This window comes from Phyllobates terribilis, unplaced genomic scaffold (genome assembly GCF_046119375.1).
Source record: "Phyllobates terribilis strain yellow unplaced genomic scaffold, ASM4611937v1 Scaffold_1__5_contigs__length_1240528914, whole genome shotgun sequence".
Lineage (NCBI taxonomy): Eukaryota > Metazoa > Chordata > Amphibia > Anura > Dendrobatidae > Phyllobates > Phyllobates terribilis.
The window spans coordinates 419,045,809-419,071,280 of NW_027362761.1; the positions used below are offsets into that span (position 1 = coordinate 419,045,809).

At 41.2% G+C, this 25,472-nt stretch overlaps 1 protein-coding gene across 1 annotated transcript in view; it reads right to left on the minus strand.

Moving 5' to 3' along the window:
- The window catches only part of KCNN2 (potassium calcium-activated channel subfamily N member 2), a 292,772-nt gene that overhangs the window by 265,691 nt on the left and 1,609 nt on the right, over nt 1-25,472 (minus strand). The window contains exon 2 of the mRNA XM_073677198.1: nt 25,190-25,285. Within this exon, the coding sequence (XP_073533299.1) occupies nt 25,190-25,285 (96 nt within the window). The remainder of the gene's footprint in view (nt 1-25,189; nt 25,286-25,472) is intronic.

The following is a 25,472-nucleotide window of genomic DNA, read 5'->3' on the forward strand; positions in this document are numbered from 1 at the left end:
TGAAATTGTTGGAATATTGTAGGGCTCAATGGCTAGTGTAAAAATGGCTACATTTTGCAAACATGTAATTAAAAACATGTTTAACATAAGTGTAGGCAATATGTCAGATCATTAAAGGGGTTGTCCAGTACTTCATATTACCCCCCCCCAATGTATCCCCCCGGGGGGCCCCTAAGGATTTTTGTAATTACCTTACGTTGCAGATACTGCCAGTGAGTGGCGCTATCACTGGCCGCAGCCAGCTGGCTCTGACATCCGCTGATGTCACGACAAGTGCTGGCAGCAGCCGGGGGTCTTTGTCTTTCGCGTTCCAGGTGGATGCCAGGCTGTGGGCGGGGTTTACCCCCCGCGTCACACACGGCATCCACCGCGTGCTCTGCCTCTCTCCATTCATTGGGAAAGCGTGAGGTGGATGCTGGGTGTGATGCAGGGGGTAACCCCGCTCACAACCCAGCAGCCACCGCGGGGTCCCCAGCATTGTGTCACGCCTCACTTGTCGTGAAGTCAGCGCGGGGTCACGTGAAGCCTGTGAGCGGCCACTGATAGCGCCGCTCATAGGCATTATCTGCAATGTAAGGTAATTACAAAAAGTCTTAGGGGCCCTGGGGGGAAACATTGGGGGGGTAATATAAAGTACTGTACAACTTCTTTAATGTGTCGTTCCACAGCAAGTCTTGAGCTCAATTTTACAGCGCAGATGTAGCTGTCAAAAACATCCAGATTGCACAGAAGTCACATGCGACTTAAAATTGAAGTCTATGGCAAATGAGCCAGAAACAGAAATTCTAACATTTGTAAACTTAATGATCTTTTTTGTGCATTTAAATTTGCCAAAGTTCACTCAGAACTGGACATATTGTAATTATTGTAACAATGTGAAAACCTAGCTTAGCATAAAGGTAGAACTTTACTGTGTGGGATATTCAAGTGTGACTTCACATTTACAGACTTCTAATATGCTGTAAAACACACATAGTACGATGTATAATACTACAATAATGCACAAACTACACAATCTAATAATCTAATAACTTACATGATTTCATCAGTGAATGTTAGCCAACAATTTACATGACATGATAAAAATGCTATGAAATCTGATTCACAAGAGACAAAAGAGAACTTATCTGATCTAAGACAAGTAATAAGAGGGAAGCTATCAATCATAATTAGAGAATCAATCCTATTAAACCTGCTGTAGGTGACAGAGAAAACATGAAATTAAATGAAGATAAATTGCTCCACCATGCATGGTTTTTGAAGAGAAGTTGTACAGAACATGAAGTGTAGAAGATACACAGTACAAGATGGCTTAGTATACAGTATAATTATCAAAGTGATTTGTGATAACACAAAAATTATTAAAGTGGTCTGCAATAACATTAAAACTAAGTAAATAAAAATAAATCACATTGATTATCTCATTACTATAAAACTTGTCAAAGAATGGAATATTTTGTGGGCCCCCATGTCTCAAATATGCACATTTGGAGAGAATGGGAATCAGTCTCAAGAGGAGCTACTGGAGTTCAAATTGCTGAAATTAGTTATTGTTGTCTATAATAGAAATGTATCAGGAACCACAATGCATCACATGAGAGTGACCATGCAGATCTATTTCCACCTCAAAAGGGGCCTAGAGTGGGCAGCACGTGAGCATCAGAACGGGAAAAAGGTGGTCTGGTCCGGTGTGATGATTTTCTTTTACTTCACGTTGACAGCCGGATGTCAAGTGGGGTACCACAAGGCTCTGTCCTGCCCCAGTGTTGTTCAACATTTTTATAAATTATATAGATAAGGGAACTGAAAGTAAACTAATCAAATTTGCAGACAATGTAAAGATAGGAGGGATGGCTAAAGCCCCCGTCTCACATAGCGAGATCGCTAGCGAGATCGCTGCTGTGTCACGGTTTTGGTGACGCAACAGCGACCTCACCAGCGATGTCGCTATGTGTGACACTTTGCAATGATCAGGCCCCTGCTGTGAGGTCGCTGATCGCTGCAAAGTGTCCTGGACCATTTTTTGGTCGTTGCCTTCCCGCTGGTCAGCACACATCGCTGTGTGTGACCAGCGGGAGCAGCAATCAGGCTGGTAACCATGATAAACATCGGGTTACTAGGGGCACACGCGCACTTAGTAACCCGCTGTTTATCATGGTTACGAGCCTGCTAAAGTGAGCGGTAACCTTCCGCTCACCTTAGCAGAGTGGTAACCATGATAAACAAGGGGTTACTAGGTGCGCGTGTGCCCCTAGTAACCCGATGTTTATCATGGTTACCAGCCTGCTCCTTCTTCAGCAGGCTGGTAACCAGGAGCAGGACATCGTGGAAAGATTCTTTCCATGATGTCTGTCGCTGCTCCCCTCATCGTTGGTGAGCCTGCCTGTTTGACAGCTCACCAGCGACCACATAGCGACGCAACAACGATTCCTGACAGGTCGTATCGTTGTCGGGATCGTTGCAGCGTCGCTAAGTGTGACGGGGCCTTAACACTAGAGAAGACAGAGAAAGGATTCAGAAGGATCTAGATTAGCTTGAACAATGGGCAGCTACTAATAGAATGATATTTAACAAGGAGAAATGCAAGATTTTACATCTAGGCAAAAAAAACAAAAAATAAAGAATGGGGGGAATAAAACAAAGTAACAGCATGTAAGAAAAAGATTGGGTATACTAATAGATCACAGACTGCACATGACTCAACAGTGTGATGTAGCAGCAAAAACCGCAAAACTGGGATGTATTAAGCGAAGCATACAGTCTAGATCAAGTAATTAACCCCCTCTACTCCTCCTTGGTCAGGCCTCATCTGGAATACAGTGTCCAGTTCTGAGCACCACATTTTAAAAAAAGACATTGAAAAACTGGAGCAAATTTCAGAGAAGAGCTACCAGGATGGTGAGCAGACTGCAACCTATGTCCCAGGAGTAAAGGTTAAAGGATCAGGGAATGTTTAGCTTGCAAAAAAGAAGGCTAAGAGGAGACTTAATAGCTGTCTGCAAATATCTTAAGGGATGTCACAGTAAAAGAGGGATCATCCTTATTCTCATTTGCATATGGAAATACGAGAAGCAATGGAATGAAACTGAATGGGAGAAGATACAGATTAGATATTAGAAAAAACTTTTTCACAGTGAGGGTGATCAATGAGTGGAACAGGCTGCCATGAGAGGTGGTGAGTTCTACTTCAATGGAAATCTTCAAACAGAGCCTGGACAGACATCTGTCTGAGATGGTTTAGTGAATCCTGCATTGAGCAGGGGGTTGGACACGATGACCCTGGATGTTCCTTCCAACTCTAACATTCTAGGATTCTAAGTGTTTACATTGCTTAATTGCTCAACTGTGGAAGAGATGGCACCTAAAAACATTATGGGAAAAAGCAACGTTGGCAGAAGAAGTGTGTTGCTCTGGGCATTGTTCTACTGGAAAACCTGGGTCCGGTTATTCATGTAGAAGATATGCATACCATCTACCTGAGTATTGTTTCAAGCCAAATACATCTTATGTTGGCATATTTAATTCTTAGTGTTAGTGGCCTTTTTCAGTGGGATATGAACTGCTACACTGCAATAATTGTTCAGGAATAGCATGAGAAACATCTGTGGAATGTGTCTGAAAAACAAGTTGGATTCATGAATGCACCTTAAAGAATCTGTCTGCTTGTGCTAGATACCAGAGTACATCTTCAGAGGTCTTGTGGAATCCTTGGCTTAAGAAGGAAGAGCTATTTAGGTGGCACAATGGGACTTACACATTAGCGTTCTTCGGCTTCTCTGTTTGATCCGCCGCAAAACAGGCATTCTTTGCATGTGTCACAGCTGTCTAAGGCTAAGTGCCCACGATGCAGAAATGCTCCGGATTTTTCCTGAGCGTTTCTGCATCTCCCTGGCAGAAAAAACATATGCGGATTTTACATGCATTTTTCCTGCCAGCGACAAGCATAATTGAAGCATTTTGATCATGCGATTTCGCATGTGGGTTGTCAAGCGCTTTCCAAGCGATTTTAGCATCACTTGGAAAGTGCTTGACTTCTTGGTCACACTATATAATCCAAGCAACCGGCATGGATTTTATATAGTGTGACCAAGTTAGTTAAAAAAAAGAATAAAAATGGTAAAAAAAAAAAAAAAAATTATACTTACCTTCTGATGGCCCCCGGTCTCCTTATCCGATGCGTCCAGTCTTCCCGGTGTCTCGTGGTTGTGTAAAAGGACGCCGTCGGCGGTCGCGTGACCCGTCACAAGACTAAACGACATCATGGCAGGTCCTTTTAGACCATCACGAGCTGCCGGGAAGCCAGGACGCATTGCTATGGAGACCGGGGGCCATCAGAAGGTAAGTATAATGTATATTTTTTATTTTAATTCTTTTTTTTAACAGGTACTATGGTACCCGAGTCTGGAGGAGAGTCTCCTCTTCTCCAGACCCGGGTACCATCCGCACATGGAATCGCTTAATATCCACATGTGCACATGTAGTCATGCAGATATTAAGCGATTCAATGCAAGTCAATGGTGGCGAAAACGTAGCAATTACGCAAAATAACTGGTGGTGCTGCGGATTTTTCCGCAATGATAATCCACAGCGGAATTTTCCGCAGCATGTGCACAGCACATGCGGATTATCATTGGGGAACATAGCAGACCTTCTACCAAGCGTTTTTTTTAAGTGTTTCTGCAGCGGAATTGCCGCTGCGGAAACGCTTAAAAAACGCATAGTGGGAACACAGCCTTACAGCCATGACACATGCAGCCGCGGTGGATCAAATAGAGAAGTCGAGCACATCGAAACTACTTGACGAGTACCCGAGCGTGCTTGTTTAAAGGGTTAAACGAGCACGCTCGCTCAACCCTAATTATTAGGCAGATTGTTTATGGTAAATGTGTTCAATGTATATTATACATAAGAATTTAAAGTTTTAACGTACATTATGTACTTATATTTCACTTGTATAATTATTAGATTCTGATGCCACAACCTGATAAGTAGGCAGAGATGACTGATGCAGCAGGTATCAGTCTCAGATTACATATTCAGAAAACTTCTTTTTTTTAACACTGTTTGCATAATGCTGTTGTACTAGGCTAGAGCTATTTGGTGACTTTGGCCACAACACCTACAGCATAGCCTAAGATCGCCTATGTGTATGTCGCAGCGCAATAGAAGTGAATGCAGAAGTGAATGAAGTCTCATTGCAACACCTAAGGTCCTGCAATCACAGGATCTTAGGGGTCTCAATGTACCTTTATACAGTTCTATTGCGTTGTGATGTAGCAGCTACACATAAAGGTCTTTGGCCGGATGACATGTGTCATTGCTAAAGTCATCATGTAGCCCCCACCTTTTACTGTTGTGTCCCTGATGCAAAAAAATAATAAACACTTAATCTGCTGCAAATATTCTGATAAGGATGACGAACTTTCTATCAATCAATAGCAGATCAAAATCTCTCCCTCAACAAAGCTACCTGGACTCAGAGACTAAGTATGCCCCCCGAATGAAGGCCATACACAAAACGAGCATTTGGTGCTGGTGGCTGCCTGGTCTCATACCTCTACCTGGGTAACACAAGGTTATTGTTCTCTTTGTATGTATATTGTCCACAAGGAGTTCTGGTTCAGGTAAAGCTACATTACTTTTATCACCGAGTTCAGGTAGCCGTCTTTATCTTTTTATGGTTTCCGTATATCTGTAATTTTATCTAGTGCTCTGTCTTTATATTTTAATCATCACTTGAATGATAAAGAATAATTTGATTTTAATTAATAATCTTTATCCTACACCAATTATTTTGGGTAAAATTTAGATTGTTATTTAGGTGCCTGATAAGCACAAGATGGGACTTTATTAAATAGTGCATAAAAGTCACCAGCACTCATCTGGCTCAAAAAACTGTAGAGCTCCAAACCTCTGCCCCACTGGGAGCTTTATATAATGGGTTCTGATCGCCGAACAGCTGCTTTAAGTCACCATGCACAATGACAAGCATCAAATGTAGTGTTGTAAACCACAGGACTCTGCAATATTAGAAATATTTTCAGGAGTGAGAGCCCACACTTTTCTATCTGTCAGTCTGATGGATGAGTCTGGGTTTGGTAAATGCAAGGAGAACGTTACCTCTCTGGCAGCATTGTTCCATCTGTAACGTTTGATGAAGTGTGGACAATACTAAAAACAATCATTGTTTTTAAAGGATTTGAACAGGCTCTTAACCTGTTCGCGCCAGAGCCTGTTTTCGCCTTCGTGACCAGGCCAATTTTTTCAATTCTGACCACTGTCACTTTATGAGGTAATAACTCTGGAACGGTTCAACGGATCCCCCTGATTCTGAGACTGTTTTTTTGTGACATCTTGTACTTTATGATAGTTGTAAAATTTCTTCGATATCACTTGCGTTTATTTGTGAAAAAATCTGAAATTTGGTGAAAATTTAGAAAATTGTGCAATTTTCAAACTTTCAATTTACATGCCCTTAAATCAGAGTGATATGTCACACAAAATAGTTAATAAATAACATTTCCCACATGTCTACTTTACATCAGCACAATTTTGGAACCAACATTTTTTTTCGTTAGGAAGTTCTAAGGGTTAAAACTTGACCAGTGATTTCTCATTTTTCCAACAAAATTTACAAAAACATTTTTTTAGGGACCACATCACATTTGAAGTGACTTTGAGGGGCCTTTATGACAGAAAATACCCAAAAGTTACACCATTCTAAAAACGTCACCCCTCAAGGTGCTCAAAAACACATTCAATAAGTTTATTAACCCTTCAGGTGCTTCATGGGAATTTTTGGAATGTGGAAGAAAACAATGAACATTTAACTTTTTTTTAACAAAAATGTTACTTTAGACCCAATTTTTTTATTTTCACAAGGGTAACAGGAAAAAATGGACTACACAATTTGTAGTGCAATTTCTCCTGAGCACGCTGATACCTCATATGTGAGGGAAAACCACTGTTTGGGCGCACTGCAAGGTTCGGAAGGGAAGGAGTGCCATTAGACTTTTTGAATGTAAAATTTGTTTGAATAATTAGCAGACTCCATGTCTCATTTGGGGAGCCCCTGATGTGCCTAAACAGTGGAAACCCCCCACAAGTGACAACATTTTGGAAACTAGACCCCTTAGGGAACTTATCTAGATGTGTGGTGAGCACCTTGAACCCCCAGGTGCTTCACAGAAGTTTATATAATATGGAGCCGTAAAAATAAAATGTTCACATTTTTCCCACAGAAATGTTTTTCATCCCCTAATTTTGCATTATCATAAGGGAAACAGGAGAAATTGCACCATTAAATTTGTTGTTCAATTTCTCCTGAGTACGCCGATACCCCATATGTGGGAGAAAACCACTGCTTTGGTGTACGGCAGGGTTCGGAAGAGAAAGGAGCGCTATGTTGGCTGGGATAGGTTGCAGACACCATGTCACATTTGAAGAGTCGCTGACATGCCGAGACAGCATAGACCCCCACAAGTGACCCCATTTTGTAAACTAAACCTCTCAAGGAATTCATCTAGGGAAGTAGTGAGTATTTTTTCGTTTTTAAATTGGGCAGTGAAGAAAACATAATTATATTTTTACCACAAAAAAATGTTTTACCCTCAGATTTTACATTTTCACACAGGGTAATGGGTAAAAATGGTGCCGAAATGTGTCACACAATTTCTTCTAAATGTGGCAATACCCCATATGTGGCTGTACCGTACCGCTTAGCCATACGATGAGATCCAGGAGGGACGGAGCGCTATTTGACTCTTGGAGAACAAATTATTGTAGAATAGTTTGCGGACTCCATATACACAGCCCCTAAGTGAAGAAGAGAAGAGAAGAATCCCCACTCAAGTGACCCCATTTTGGAAATTATACCCCTTTGGGAATTTACCTACAGGTGTAGTGATGATTTTGACTCCATGGGTCTTTTCCAGAAACAAGCAGCAGTGGATGTTGCTGAGTGAAAATTTCAAACTGCCGTTGAAGTAACCAGTACGCTGTAGTGACCAGTACGTTGTGCCCAGCTCATGTTTCTGGAGACATGCACCTATAAATTAGGCAAGCTCTCATCGCTACAGGAATGCCAAACATGTGGACCCTAAATGTTGTTTAGGCACATTGTGGGGCTCAGATGGGAGGGAGGCATTTGGATTTGGGAGCACAAAATTTTCTGAATTTCTTTTGGGGGACAAGGGCCATTTCGCTTTTCCAGAGCCTTTCCGCTACCAGTGACTTGGAAGTCCCTTATATTTTTAACAGATAAAGGACCTGAGTGGGGACTAGCTTTTTTTGAGGACTGAGTTGAACCTTTTATTGGGAATATTTTACACAACATTTATCCAGCGCTCTAGGCTGAGCACTTACATTGGGGTTTCCATCTAAATTTTCAAGTGATGTAATTCAGATGAAACCCCTGCGGGATCCATTCACTATAATGAGGCAGCAGAGTTATTCTGGACTCCGTTTAGCGGTGTCCATTTTTTTTAGAAGTGCACAAAATTGTGGCCAATAGCACTTTTATGCACGCCTAAAAAAACTGACACTGTGGGATCACAGGCCAGACGGCATCCACAGTGCCTCTTTCTGCCTTATTATAGGGAATCTTCTGTCATGGGTTCCGTCTGAATCACGTATTTCAGAGATTTACATGGAAACTCTGGTGTAAGTGCTCAGCGCAGAGCACAGGATAAATGTGAGCAGAGCCTTACTGCGATCTTTGGGAGACATAATAAACAAATCAGTAGCAGGTGAAGAATTGGTTTTATTTATTTTTTACGCCATTCCTCGTGTGGTATAAATGATTAGATTACTTTATTCTTCGGATCGGTGCGATTACAGCGATACCAGATTTATATCGGGTTTTTATGACTGACAGCTGTCACACAGTAAAAAACGCTTTTTTTTGCAAAATCTAGTTTTTGCATCGCCATATTTTGAGAGCTATAATTTTTCCATATTTCGGCTGACAGAGTCATGTGGGGGCTTGTTTTTTGCGGGACGAGTTGACATTTTTATTTGTACCATTTTTGGGTATGTGACATTTTTTAATCGCTTTCTATTCCATTTTTTTGGAGGTAAAATGAACAAAAATGAAACAATTCAGGAATTGTTTTTTGAGTTTTTTTTTATGCTATTCTGCGTGTGGTAAAAGTGATAAGGCAGAGTTATTCTTCGGGTCAGTACGTTTACAGCGATACTACACTTACCGTATATTTTTTTTTATGTTTTGGCGTTTTACACAATAAAACAATTTTATAGAAAAAATATTTTTTTACCTCGCTTTATTCTGAGAGCTATAACTTTTTATTTTTCGGCTGATGGAGCTGTATGGCGGCTTTTTTTTTGAGGAACAAGATGATGTTTTCAGCGGTACCATTTTTATTTCCATTTGGCTTTTTGATCGCATTTTATTCCACTTTTTATTTGGCGATATGATGAAAAAGCATAGTTTTTTGCTGCGCTTTTTTTTAAAAAAATTTTTACGGTGTGCACAGAAGGAGTTAATTAGTGTGACAGTTTTATAGATTGGGTTGTTTCGGACGCGGCGATACCAAATATTTGTGCTTTTTTTGTTTTTGCATCAATATACGGATTTATTGGTTTAATATTTTATTTATTTATTTTTATTTATTTTGTGATTTTTTTAACAGTTTGAAAACATTTTTTAGACTTTTTTTTTTTACATTTTTACTTAGTCCCAGTACGGGACATCAATTTTTATTTTTCTAATCACTGTTCTCATGCAATGCAATAGACTTGTATTGCATTGCATGAGAGCTCTGTTGACAGTGTAAAACTGTAATTATCTCCTGCTAGACTCAGCTGCAGGCTGAGCCTAGCAGGACACCGTACATGGCAGACCCGGAGGCGGTCATGTGACCTCCGGCTGCCATGACAACGCCACGTCCTCTCAGACATCAGGGGGGCCACCAGTGAGGTAAGTGGACATCCCCCTCTCCTTTCACTATCTTCTAAATGCCACGATCGCTATATATCACGGCATCTAGAAGATAGTAAAGGGTTAACATCATTGGGACCTGATCCAATCAGGTCCCGATGATGTCCCCTGTCAGAGCTGTCACTCTGCACCGCACCTGCAGCGCTTGCAGAACCCTGGGGGTCCTGAGCGCTGCGGGACCACCGATCGTTTATAAACGTCGGCGCTGCACAGAGCCCAGGCAGCGCCGACGTTTATATACAATGGGCGGTCGGCAAGAGGTTAAATTTTATCGAAAGGAAATCTTAATGCTTCAGTTTACCAAGACATTTTGGAAAATTGTATGATTCCAACTTCATTGAAACAGTTTGGGAAGATCCTTTTCTGTTCCAGCATAACTGTGCCACAATACACAAAGTAAGGTCCATGACCGCCTGAGTTTAATGTGGGAGAACTTGACTGTCTGTACAGCACTTTGATCTCAACTGCATCAAAGACCTTTGGGATGAACTAGAAGGCAGATTGTCAGCCAGGTCCTTTCATCCAACATTAGTGTCTGACCTCACAAATGCTCTTCTGGAAAAAAAATTGCAAAAAATCCCACAGACACACCCCAAAATCTTGTAGAAAGTCTTCCCAAAAAGAGCGAAAGGTGTTATTGCTACAAAGAGAAGATCAACTACATAAATATTTCTATTGATTTAGGATGAGATGTCATAAAACCTCCTGCAGGTGTAATGTGGGTGTACTTTAGTGTATGTTCCAGAAAATATAAAATACCTTAAAGGTAAATGATCAAAGTAGTTAAAGAACAGATGAAAAATGTAAATGTTACTCAGTGATGGGGTTAGCATCTACCATGGCAACTGAACACAGAGGAAGCAGGATAGGCCATCACTTTAAATATACCATTATTCATTTTAAAGCCAGGTAGAGCTTAGCAGAATTCGCTTTATACAGTGACGAACAAAAGGGTACCAATGTTTTGAACTTTTGAGTTTGAGGTTCCATATCTCACCATCCACTACTGCTTCAAACATGAGACTATCATCATTTTATAGACAATCATCTAGACTATATCATACATAAATTTGATTAGCAACTACTGTATTTAGCATATGATTAGTTATGCAGATTCTTGTCATGTCACCTCTTCCGACAAGCCTACAACCTGCAGTAAACACCACTGCACGACCAGCTCTACCCTCACCTAATGTATCGTCACCCATCCCTTGTAGACTGTGAGCCCTCGTGGGCAGGGTCCTCGCTCCTCTTGTACCAGTCGCTGACTCGTTTTGTTAAGATTATGTAAATGCTTTTGTTATGTATATCCCTATCACATGTAAAGCGCCATGGAATAAATGGCGCTATAATAATAAATAATAATAATAATAATAATGTCACTGCATTGTTACTGTTTTGCTCCTAAAAATCTAAATTTTAGTTTTTAAGTTTTTATTATTTTGTTACTATTTTGTAAATCCACCATTGACTTTCAACACTGTCTTAATCCTTCTGAGCATGCTCTGGATCAGATTCAAGCATGTCTCGACCAAAATCTGATCCCAGGTCTCTTCTACACATTCCCAAAATTGGTGCATACTGGTCGATTCATTTGGGTAGGCATACAGTTTTTTCTTCAACTCTACTCACAAGTGTTCGATTGGGTTGAGGTCTGGGGACTGTGGGGGCCAATCCAACACCTCTACTTCATTGTCATTGAACCACTTCTTCACTAATCTCAACATATGCTTTGAGTCGTTGTCCTGCTGGAACACTGTTGTCCTTTTTATACCCATAGTACTCGAGTGTATGAAGTAACTCGCCTCGTAGGATACTCTTGTATAGCTCAGCATTGAGACCACCATAGATCCTTGTCAAGTTCCTTCAATTTCTCAATCTGTTAGCCCCTTTTTCCCTTGTTTCTTCCAGACACAAGTTTATTGACTTTTGTCTCACTGCTCCAAATCACCCGTTTTCAATATTCTTTTGTCCACTTTCGTACTTTTTTGCAAACTCGAGTCAACGCTTCTTATGACAATATTGAAGTTGAGGCTTCTACACCTTTTTTGAGTCACCATTCCAGACTTGTGTAATGTGTGTCACACAGTGCTTGCATGGACATCTGTGATCTCACTATTACGAAGCATACGAGTCACCTCCACTGCCGTGTTTGTCGCGCCAGAGCTGATAGACCCTGTGATGAGCCGACTTGTGGATTCCGATATTTTGCCTGGACGTCCACCTCTTGGCTTTTGAATGGTGGACGGACTTCATTTCGTATTCTTCCAACTGCCATGGCACTCAAATCACGCAGATTGGCATTTTTCTTGGCCGAGAGATCGCTATTGATGAGCTGGATGATGCTGTTTCTCTGCTTCTCTATTTGAACCAATGATCTTTCACTTGAGTATCAACCTAATAAAACACTGAGCTATTAGGGAATGTGAGAATAGGTTGTAATTTGTAGTATACAGGAAGAAACATTTTTTTCCACCACCAGGAGCAAAACAGTAACAATGAAGTGACATGACAAGACTCTGCATAACTAATCATATGCTAACTAGTTGCAAGTCAAATTTATGAATGAGATAGCCAAGATGATTGTCTATAAAATAATGGTAGTCTCACGATCGAAGCAGTAGTGGATGGTGAGATATGGAGCCTGAAAGTCAAAAGTTCAAAACATTGTTACCCCATTGATTGTCCCTATATGTCAAGTGTTAATTAGAAAATGAAAATATTACAAACTTTCATGGCAAACGCATACAAAAATATCAGTTACACATTAGTGGCTTTATAGTTTCAATTACAGGTTAGATCTAGAGAGTGACTCTGTTTACCAATATTCTGTAGCAGCAAATCACATCACAAAAGACACATGAAACTGCACAGAAGTGTTCATGTAATTTTAGCTGCACTCTCTTATTATTCACACTATGTCTTTTTATCAAAGGATAAAAAGGTGTCTTGAAGCCTCATTTGCTATTTCACTGTTTGCTAGAGAACATTACACAAGCTCAATGTTCAAGTTAATTTGTTCCATTGTATAGTGACAGCCACAACACAGCTGCTTTCCTAGAACTAGAACAACAAATGTCATCATCCCACCACATGCTAATATTCATTTACAATTAAATAATCAGGTTAGGATTGTATTAGGAAGTCAGGAAAATCCATCTTGACAATACAACATTAAAGGATATGAGATGCTGTATCATGGTAACCCAGTGGTGTTCTAACGACAGCAACATTAGAGTTCATGTATGCATTAATCTCAGTGTGCTGACGCACAGTGTATGTATATGTTTGTATATTGGCCACACAGTGTATTTGTGCAGCATTACACCCCATACCTGGCAGGTCATGGCTGTGTATTACAGCCAGCACCTGCCTCTGTTAAATGTATGTCACTGTCGATCCCATTGGCATGCCCGCTATATGATTGCGGGTCGTCGATGGGTTGCTATGACAGCCAGGGGTCTATTCAAGACCTCCGTACTTGTCATTATGGAGCACCTTTGAAACCCAGCTTGTGGCTATGCTTCAAAATAGACCAATATTTTTACTATATGCAGAAATACTGTAGCATTGTTGCATGTAGCACAAAGAATCACAGCCTCAAGTCCCCTAAGGGGACTAACAAATACAGCAAAAAGTAAAAAATTAAAAAATATATATATATGAAAAAAATAAAAAAATAAATTAAAGTTCAAATCACCCCCCACTTTTCCCACATTAAAAATAATGATGTTAAAAAATGCCAAAATCATGTTTTTGTTGGTCGTTGCAACACTATAAAAATGCTGTAATAAGCGATCAAAATGTCACATCTATCCCAAAGTGGTATCAATAAAAACATTATCTCACCCCGAAAAATTAAAACGTTATGGGTCTCAGAAAATGGCGACACAACCTTTTTTTTTTTGCAAACTTCTAATTTTTTTTCACCACTAAAATAATAAAAAAAACTAGACATGTTTGGTATCGCCATAATCATATTGATGAGCAGAATCATACGGTGAGGTCATTCTTACCACACAATGTACACCGTAAAATTAATTCCCAGAAAAACAATGTCAGGATTGCACTTTTTTCACAATTTCACTGCACTTGGAATTTTTTTTCTCATTTTCCAGTAAACTATGTGAAAAAATGAATGGTCAAATTCAAAAGTACAACCTGCAAAAGCCCTCATATGACAGAAAAAGAAAATAGTTATGGATCTGGGAAGAAGGGTCGGTAAAAACAAAAAAGCAAACGCAAAAACTAAAACTGGGCCGGTTGTGAAGGGGTTAAAAGCTACAACTTGACGTGGATGGATGGCTTTTGCGCTCTTTAAATCAGAAACGCTAAGTACCTGACCCTTTTAATGTTTACAGCATTATCGGAGTTCATGAATTAATTAATTGCATTGTTCTGATGCATCGTGTATGTCTATATTTTTTAAACTATGATAGAAGTACAGTGGGTACGGAAAGTATTCATACCCCTGTAAATTTTTCACTCTTTGTTTCAATGCAGCCATTTGGTAAATTCTAAACAGTTCAATTTTTTCTCATTAAAGTACACTCTGCACCCCATCTTGACTGAGAAAAAAAACAGAAATGTAGAAATTTTTGCAAATTTATTAAAAAAGAAAAACTGAAATATCACATGGTCATAAGTATTCAGACCCTTTGCTCAGACACTCATATTTAAGTCACATGCTGTCCATTTCCTTGTGATCCTCCTTGAGATGGTTCTACTCCTTCATTGGAGTCCAGCTGTGTTTAATTAAACTGATAGGACTTGACTTGGAAAGGCACATACCTGTCTATATAAGACCTCACAGCTCACAGTGCATGTCAAACCAAATGAGAATCATGAGCTCAAAGGAACTGCCAAAAGAGCTCAGAGACAGAATTGTGGCAAGGCACAGATCTGGACAAGGTTATAAAAGAATTTCTGCATTACTCAAGGTTCCTAAGAGCACAGTGGCCTCCATAATCCTTAAATGGAAGAAGTTTTGGACCACCAGAAGTCTTCCTAGACCTGGCCGTCCAGCCAAACTGAGCAATCGTGGGAGAAGAGCCTTGGTGAGAGAGGTAAAGAAGAACCCCAAGAGCATTGTGGCTGAGCTCCAGAGATGCAATAGGGAGATGGGAGAAAGTTCCACAAAGTAAACTATCACTGCAGCCCTCCACCAGTCGGGCCTTTATGGCAGAGTGGCCCGACGGAAGCCTTTCCTCAGTGCAAGACATATGAAAGCCCGCATAGAGTTTGCTCAAAAACACATGAAGGACTCCCACCAGACTATGAGAAATAAGATTCTCTGGTCTGATGAGACGAAGATAGAACTTTTTATTGATAATTCTAAGAGGTATGTGTGGAGAAAACCAGGCACTGCTCATCACCTGCCCAATACAATCCCAACAGTGAAACATGGTGGCGGCAGCATCATGCTATGGGGGTGTTTTTCAGCTGCATGGACAGAACAACTGGTTGCAATTGAAGGAAACATGAATGTGACCAAGTGCAGAGATATTCTGGATGAAAACCTCTTCCAGAGTGCTCTGGACCTCAGACTTGGCCGAAGGTTCACCTTCCAACAAGACAATGACCCTAAGCACACAGCTAAAATAACAAAGGAGTGGCTTCAGAACAACTCTGTGACCATTCTTGACTGGCCCAGCCAGAGCCCTGACCTAAACCCAATTGAGCTTCTCTGGAGAGACCTGAAAATGGCTGTCCACCAACGTTCACCATCCAACCTGACGGAACTGGAGAAGATCTGCAAGGAAGAATTTTTCTTTTTTAATAAATTTGCAAAAATTTCTACATTTCTGTTTTTTTTTCAGTCAAGATGGGGTGCAGAGTGTACCTTAATGAGAAAAAAATGACCTTTTTAGACTTTACCAAATGGCTGCAATGAAACAAAAAGTGAAAAATGTAAAGGGGTCTGAATACTTTCCGTACCCACTGTAAATGGAAAAAGTGCTGCATGCACAGCCACCATTTCATTCACTGCACCATTCTTGAGATAGTTGCGGGCCTCAGAGAGGGATGCAGGTTCAACCAATGGCATCCACATCTATCTTGAGAAAGGGACCCTGTTTCGAGCTGCCAGGAATTGAAGTGGCTGCCCCTTTATCGGAGTGCTTGGCTACATTAGGAATGACCATAGATGTGAACGGAAGGAGCAGCACATATGGTGATGGGTCCTACATCTATCGTTTTAATGGCATATCCCTTGGAAATGCCATAAATATCAAAGATGCGAATACCCTTTTAACTAGAATTTCCCAATATAAACCCTCCTGTGTGTATCACTTAAAGGGAACCTGTCACTAGAAATAATGCTATTAACCTGCAGATACGCGGTTAATCTGCAGGTTAACAGCGTTATTATGCTGCCCGGCCCCTGCACGTAGCTGAATGCAGCGGGAAGAAAATTAACTTTATTCTTCCCGGCAGCAATCGGTTTCAGTCATAAGTGGTGGGGCCAGCGATGGTTCAGTCACCGCTCTGAGAATACAGAGATGCTCCAGCAACCGCGGCCCCGGCCCTGACTGACACTCGCTCTGCATTGGGGTCGGCTGTCAGTCAGGGCCGGGGCGCGGTTACAGCGGTTATTCTGTATTCTCAGAGTGGTGTCTGAACCAGTGGCGCCCCTGTCACCCATAACTGAAACCGAATGCTGCTGGGGAGAAAAAAATTCATTTTCTCCCCGCTGCATTCGGCTACTTGCAGGCGCCGGGCAGCATTATAACGCTGTTAACCTGCAGACTAACCGCATATCTGCAGGTTAATAACATCATTTCTGATGACAGATTCCCTTTAAGAATCAAATGCCACTATTTTTCCAAATCACAGCTTATATGTCAAAATAAATCAAGTGCATGATAACTATTTACAGTCATAGAAAAAGGAGAATTTCACTTACGAAGCCTAATAAAGCTAAAAGGTTTAATGGAGAAAAGGCTATTTGTAAGCAATGAAGCATTCTCTGTATAATCAAGACACCCTAGGCTTTATATAAAAGCGGCATTAGTGTCTCACATACTATATCTTCTTTAATTAAGCTTCAACAACTCAGATTACCACACAGCCAGATTCTAAAAACTGTAAGATTGCAAGCACATATCATTATTATAAAGATTAGGCATATTTAAGAATGAGCTCCATCAATGAAATAGTATTGAAGTTGTAATTGTTGTTTTTAATGCTATTTTTAGGCATATCCCATATGCATTCTCTTATTGCAAAGGGAATGAATCTTGCTTTAGTACTAAGTAATCCCAGAGAGACTGCAGGCTGAAGAGTGCTACCTATTACAGTGCAGGAATATTGCATGTCACTCTCCTAGTCACATACATTAGACAGAGGAAAAGAAAGGTTGTTTACCAAACATCAATATTTGGTAGATGCTGTGATTATTATTACAGTACAACATTTATAATGTTTGTTTGCTGCATTATGGGTGAACACTGCAGGAATATGGGGTGGAATATAAAATACTACATTTTTCATACAAGCATTAATACAACAGAAGACTTTCACCCTCCAGACAGGTCACTCATATCTTATAGACAGTGTTCTTTTAAACATCGCCAATAAAATCAGCACATCCATGATTCACTGTGTTAGGACTCACTGACGCAACCGTATAAATTGGACAAGTGATATCTGATATTTATTGGACTAATGTTATTCAATGGGGCAGTGCTGATGGCCATTTTTTTTCATTGACAGAATCTGTCTGTGAAAAAAATTTCAGCATGCCGCGATTTCAGTCTAAAATCAGGCAAGACTCACCTATTCAAGTCTATGGGTGCGAGAAAATAATTGGATGACACAGTATGGTATCCGATTTTTACGGATACATTGCAATTCTGTAACATAGAGAAATGGAAATGTTCCTGTAAATGATTAATTACTTCTAATGTAAAAAAAACAGATTGCACACGGATGACAGGTGAGAAAATAATCGTCCCACTTTTCTGAATTAAAATCGGAATAATTTTTATACGCTTGTGTGATCCTAGCCTAGGAATTGTATTAGTAGTTTTCACGGATACAACACGTACCTTGCATAGTCTATGGGTCTGTTCATATGCAAATATATATAGATTTTTTTTAACTGTGGTCTGCGCAAAATTGCTAAGACACGTCCGATATTGACCTGAGTGTCGTATCAAAATCGGCAATGCAAGTCTATGGTTCTGTGCAAAAATCTAAACAGCACTAGGATGCCATCTGAGTGTGATCCGTTTTATTTTTGTTTTTCATGGGCTGCTATACAGGACAAGGTGGAAAACATTTTTTTTCTCTTCTGTGAAAAACTCATAAAACTCTGACGACGTTAAGGAAAGTCGGATGAAACTGAACAAAATTACTGATAAAACTATGAGCATTTTTCTCGTGTGTAAAAAACTGCACATCTGAATTAGCCCTTGGAGAAACAGGAATGTAATTTCTCCCATACACGGTGCTGCGTGGCTTCTTGTCCTTAGCTTTACTTTCACCTCACCCTGCCCTTGCTAGAAAAATAAAGCAAGAAATGCTTGGCAGCTTTGAAAACTGTCAACGTCAGCCTGAATGTTAGACAATGTGCAGCCAACCAGAGAATTTATAAGCGTCTGGATATAGAGTATAATTTATAGTTGCATTGAATTGTGTCTTTTTATTTGGCTAGTGCTTTCATTCTTATTGGCAATGTGCTGTACTAAGGAATCTCTATCAATGAAATATCTTTATTGTTATTATCTTCAGAGTGCTAGAACACATAATAACAGAGTGTAATCTCATTGTTTTATTGCCATTTGTGAAACAGCTCCTAAAGAAAAACTATTTTAATATCGACATAAATATGGCTTATTTGCAAGAGTCAGAAATGAGATTATATAGTTCAACACATGCAGACATATTAGGTGGAGTAATTCAGAATAAAAGAATTAATTCCTGTAAAATGCATGGTGTAAAAACAAAGCCATGTATTTATTCTACACATACAGGGCACCAGCCGCCTTGATGGAAGCTTGGCTTAGTATACACAAGCATTATTGTCTGTGTGACAACCTTGAGCATTCAGCTTCTCTTAGATGCTAATAGCATTCTCAGCAGTCACCACTCAGTTACTGGATATTGGAGGGACATATGTCATCTGCAACATCGGAGTCAGTAGATAGAAAAAATATGTTTTTATCAACTTTAATAAATCAAAGCAGACAATAGACTAATCCCTGCGGTACAATCCTGTCCACCTGCTATTATCAGGCTTCCCTATGTGTGATTGCAAAAGGTAATGAGGTTCTTTTTTCTATAATTGTGTTTAGTATAAAGCGGGCCCTACAATGGGCCTTGGCAGCTATGTGCTTAATCATACACAATAAACCTTCTGTATGTTTCAGGTTCTTATAGAAGAAAAAGACCTAACACACAGGAGATCACTGCTGCAGGTGTAGGCATCTGTTCACACACCTCGGAGCAGCAGCTACGTGTGCCTGCAGGAATCCCCCATCCTAGTCACCCAGGAGGAATCGTACACTGGCTGCCCTGCTCCTGCCTCCTGTCTGCACAGATGATTAGTGGCGGCTGCCTCCAGCACTCTCCTTCCCACGCACTGCAGTGACGCGCATGCGCACTCCCAGCTGGAGTGTGGAAGAGCCGGGTGATTCCTGCCGGGGTAACCCCAGAACGCGCCTCATTAATAATCTGCGGGCTCCTCAGCTAAAGGCAAGCGGCTATGTTTAGCTTCGGAAACATTAATAATGCAAACAGCTCAGTCAGTAGGTGAGGGGGCACCTGGGATTGGCAGCTGAGACACCTCGTTGCTGCTGCACGTAACATTAGCGGGGAAAGCATAGGGAATCCCCCTTCATCCGCAAGGGGTCTCCAGCCAGACATGAGCAACAGCTCCTCCAGCGAGATGGGATTCCTGCAGCCAGGCGGGGAACACTGCAGACGGGAGGAAGCGCCAGCTCTCAGCTGTCTGTAATACGCTTCTCACTGGTAGAAATGCGCAGAGAAGACAGCAGCCATTCTCACCCGCATCATTAATAAGACAGCAGCCATTCTCACCCGCATCATTAATAAGACAGCAGCCATTCTCACCCGCATCATTAATAAGACAGCAGCCATTCTCACCCGCATCATTAATAAGACAGCAGCCATTCTCACCCGCATCATTAATAAGACAGCAGCCATTCTCACCCGCATCATTAATAAGACAGCAGCCATTCTCACCCGCATCATTAATAATGGGCTCATGTGCAGGAACTCATCTGCAGGAAAAGGGGCTTTATCTAGACCACTGCAACGAGACAAGGGCAGAGGCAGATATTAGCTATGCTGCGATCAGAGACGCGGGGCCACAGCTGTGATAATGCTGTATGGGGTGCTGAGAGCTGTGATAATGCTGTATGGGGTCCTGAGAGCTGTGATAATGTTGTATGGGGTCCTGAGAGCTGTGATAATGCTGTATGGGGTCCTGAGAGCTGTGATAATGCTGTATGGGGTCCTGAGAGCTGTGATAATGCTGTATGGGGTCCTGAGAGCTGTGATAATGCTGTATGGGGTCCTGAGAGCTGTGATAATGCTGTATGGGGTCCTGAGACCTGTGATAATGCTGTATGGGGTCCTGAGACCTGTGATAATGTTGTATGGGGTCCTGAGAGCTGTGATAATGCTGTATGGGGTCCTGAGAGATAATGCTGTATGGGGTCCTGAGAGCTGTGATAATGCTGTATGGGGTCCTGAGAGCTGTGATAATGCTGTATGGGGTCCTGACAGCTGTGATAATGCTGTATGGGGTCCTGACAATTGTGATATAACTGTATGTGGTCCGGAGAGCTGTAATAAGACTATGTGGTCCTGTATGGCGTCCTGAGAGCTGTGATAACACTGTATGGGGTCTGGAGAACTGTGATAAGACTGTATGGGGTCCAGACAGCTGTGATATAACTGTATGTGGTCCTGAGAGCTGTGATAAGACTGTATGTGGTTCTGTATTGTGTCCTGAGAGCTGTGATAAGACTGTATGGGGTCCTGGGAGCTGTGATAAGACTGTTTGTGGTCCCCTGAGAGCTGTGATAAGACTATATGGGGTCCTGAGAGCTGTGATAAGAATGTATGGGGTCCTGGGAGCTGTGATAAGACTGTATGTGGTCCCCTGAGAGCTGTGATAAGACTATATGGGGTCCTGAGAGCTGTGATAAGACTATGTGGTCCTGTATGGTATCCTGAGAGCTGTGATAAGACTGTATATGGTCCAGTATGGTATCCTGAGAGCTGTGATAAGACGGTATGGTGCCCTGAGAGCGGTGATAAGACTTTATGTGGTCCCCTGAGAGCTGTGATAAGACTGTATATGGTCCTGCATGGTCCCCTGAGAGCTGTGATAAGACAGTATGGGGTCCTGAGAGCTGTGATATAACTGTATGTGGTCCTGAGAGCTGTGATAAGACTGTATGTGGTCATGTATGGTAACCTGAGAGCTGCGATAAGACTGTATGGGGTCCAGTATGGTATCCTGAGAGCTGTGATACGACTGTATGGGGTCCTGACAGCTGTGATAAGACTGTATGTGGTCATCTATGGTATCCTGAGAGCTGTGATAAGACTGTATAGGGTCCTGAGAGCTGTAATAATACTGTACATGGTCCTGACTGGGGTCCTGAGAACAGTGATAAGACTGTATGGTGTTCAGACAGCTGTGATATAATTGTATGTGGTCCTGTTTGGGGTCCTGAGAGCTGTAATGATACTGTATGCAGCATGAAATGAACACACAGCTCTCCCTGGTCCTGAAAGCTGTACAAAGTATATAGCAGAAGGACATGAGAGCTGTAATAATAATGTATGGGGTCCTTAAAGCAGTAATAACTATATGCAGTATAATATGTACAGAGATAGAGCTCCCCCGGGGTCCTGAAAGCTGCAATAATACTGTGTGCATCATGATATGTACTGAGAGCTCTCCGAGGTCCTGAAAGCTGTAATAACTCTGTATGCAGAATAATATGTGCAGACACAGAAAGCTCTCCGTGGTCCTGAGAACATTACAGACCACATAGCACAATCATATGGGAGCTGTAATAACTGTATGCAGTATAATATGGACAGGAGGCTCTCTGTAGTCCTGAAAGCTTTACACACAACACACTGGAGCTCAAGGGTATGAGAGCTGTAATAACATTATATGTGCGAAAAGCCCTCAGTGGTCCTAAAAGCTCAACAGATGACATAGTAATAACATTGTATGTAGCATGATATCTGCAGAAAGTTCTCCATGGTGCTGGAAGCAATACAGATCACATACGACAATGGTATGAGAGCGGTAATAGCACTTTATGTAGTATTATATGTGCAGGGAGACCTCAGGGGTCCTGAAAGCTTTCCAGATCACAGAAGGCAAGGGTATTAGAGCTGTGATAACATTGTATGCAGGACAAGGATCTATAGCACCAGAGCTATATATATATATATATATATATATATATATATATATATATATATACACACACACACATTCACATTAAACAAGGAGTTTTCTGTGGTGCTGGAAGCTCTATAGGTTACACAGCTCGGAGGCATAATCAAATTAATAACATATATGCTCTGTATGGAGCATGTAAGTGTAGAAGATGCTCCATGGTAATGAAAGCTTAATATTTTACACAGGACAATGAGCGTGAGGATAGTAATATAAATGTAGGGTGTCTGTGTATTCGTGCAGAGCTTTCTGTGGTGTAGATTGTTCTGCAGTATATTTATGGCCAGGGCATGTAGACAGTAATAACCCTGTATGTGATATAATATCTACAGAAGCTCATTCTGGTACTGAAATAATTGCATTCTACACAGGTGAAGGGCGTGAGAACAGGAGCATCGCTGCAAGTCGTTAAACAGGGAGCAGGGAGCTCCCATGGGTGCTGAAAGCTCTGCATTGCACATAGGACAAGGGCATGAGAACAATAAAATGACAGTAATGAGTATATGTGTGTGTTGGGCTCTTTGTGGTGCAAAAAGCTGTGCAGTGAGCGTAGGACACAGCCATAAAAGCAGTGCTAACACTGTATAGTATATGCAGTCAGCGGCTAGTGGAGCTGCAAACTGTGCAGTCTACATTCTAATAAAGCGTAATGGCTGCAATTGCATTGTATAATGTACATATGAGCAGCATGAGAAAGTACAGCACGACCAGAAGCAAAATAATGTTGCATTTAGTATAATAAGTGCATTTAGATCTCCCTGATGTTGACTGCTCTGTACTGTAAAGAAACATTAATACCATACATAAGATTCTCAATCATGCAAATGAAAAGAGCATGACAATTCTAATAATGCATGTAGTAAAGGATGCGTAGGTTGCTCTGGGTGGTGCTGGAGTCATGTTCTGTAATAAATAACTGTATGAAAGGTGTAATATGTCTCCAGGGGGTGACTACTATTGACAACAGTAGAAAATGCTCTGCCTTGCGCATTGTAGAACACGAAAGAAATAACGCAGAACCAAATATATTAAACGCACAAGGAGCTCGCCATGTAATCTACATGAGACAAGAACATGACAGTAGTGATAGCAGCACAGACGTGCTGGGAGCTCTCCATGCTGCTGGCTACTCTGCAGTCTGCACATTACAAGAGAATTAGAAGAGTAATAATGGTAGAGTGCAGGGAGCTCCCAGAGATGGGGAAAGCATCATATGTAGGATAATAACACTGTGCTTAGCATGTTTTATGCATTACATGTACAGGATATTCTCCTAGTGCAGAAAAACCTGCAAGTAATGTAAAGTAACAAGTGCAATGAGCTGTACGTGGTGCTGCAAGCTGCTCCAGGATGTCCTGTACAAGGAGCTCTCCATACTGCTGACCGTACAAGAGAAGAATGATCACTCTGTATGTAGTAGAGGAAAAGTGGGGATATGTATGTGGTGCTGAACGATATATAATGTTCATATGTTGAGGGGCATCAATCTGTGGATTTCCACCCGGGACAGCACATGGGCAGAGTATTACAGGTCCGTTCACAGTGCAGTGCTCTCCCTGGTGCTGAAAGCTCCTTAGCCAGCAGCATAGGAGGAGGGAGCTCTAAATCCTAAATGCGAGGCGCTCTCTCTGGTGCTAAAATCTCCGTAATCCACATATTTAACATATTGGAAGTAATAATTGTTATAGAAAATCCGAGCTCTGAACGCCTGAATTCTAGGTTCCCTGCATAGGACATGATCTTGTGGAGCAGTATTGTAGCTAAACGAATTGTAGCAAAACGAATTGGGTAAAAGAATTGACACATGAGCTCAGGAATAATGGCTTTAAAGTAATGAAGAAAATCTAAAGACGTTAAAAACCAGACAGTCTGCACATATATAATGCTTATTGCATTACTAATTAATTAACCAGAGTCCGAAACTGAGGGAGTGTGCTAGGAAAGGGATAAATAACAAGATTAGCTCTGCTACATCTATTCACACAGAACGCGAACAACATGACACTCTACTCTGCTTTTCTGTAGTCAAAACATGACGGAAATGTATGTCACTTACTACCCCAATATTCTTTCTTGTATATTTGTATGTTTGCATCACCTGGTAATTTATACATGTAAAACAAAATGCCAACATTCTGAAATAACAAGCAGACAATCACTAAACTACACCAACACAAGGGGGTATGTAAATATACGTTCTGTAAGAATGTGACATCCACAAGTGCCAACCATTACAGCAGACCGCACACCACATCAAGAAGACCTTTATCATTTTCAATTAATTCATCTCAACGATTCCAATTCCACAAGTTATCAGTTATGTAGGTAAAGCGGAATGAATTATTAAAAATAAGGCAAAGAGGACATATAAGATAACTGACATGAGTGAATTCTCCCTAGAAGGGTCATAAACCCTTCCTTATTACACCCAGTCCAGGGAGTTATTAAAAGATGCTCTAAGCAAAACATGAAATAATTCCACTGTCACATAAATATTACTCCCCGAACAAACAAGGAATTAATGACACCTCTTGTGTGATCTATTCACTCAGAAAGCAGGAGCTGTGGATGCCCCACTTATCACACTCAGGGCTGACTGCTGGGGGAACAGAGAATCCACCCAATACGAGGACTGGGAAATTAACTTTTATACATTCTGTACGGGATAAACTGAAAAGTCATGTCATATATTCAGGTGCACACAACAAAAAACTTCACTTTAAGGAAAACACAGGATGAATGGCAACTATGACATAAGTGATAGAAAAGTCATTTACCTGAATTTCCCTTGCGTGGTATACAATAATAAGACCAAGCAGAATGATCGTGGAAAGGCTTATAAGGCATTTTAGAGCTAATGAGTACAGCGAGCCCTGCAATAGAAACACGGTTCAGTTTGGTAAAAACAAAAGTTACCATTGTCAGATAAGACAGAGAAAAGTAGTCACAAGAAGGTCAGGGCAAGTGTCTGGGAGCACAGGGGAAGAGTCTCAGGGGGATACAATGGGAGCCGAACTACAGGGACAGGGCAGCTGTCAGAGCCATGGGGGCACAGGTAGC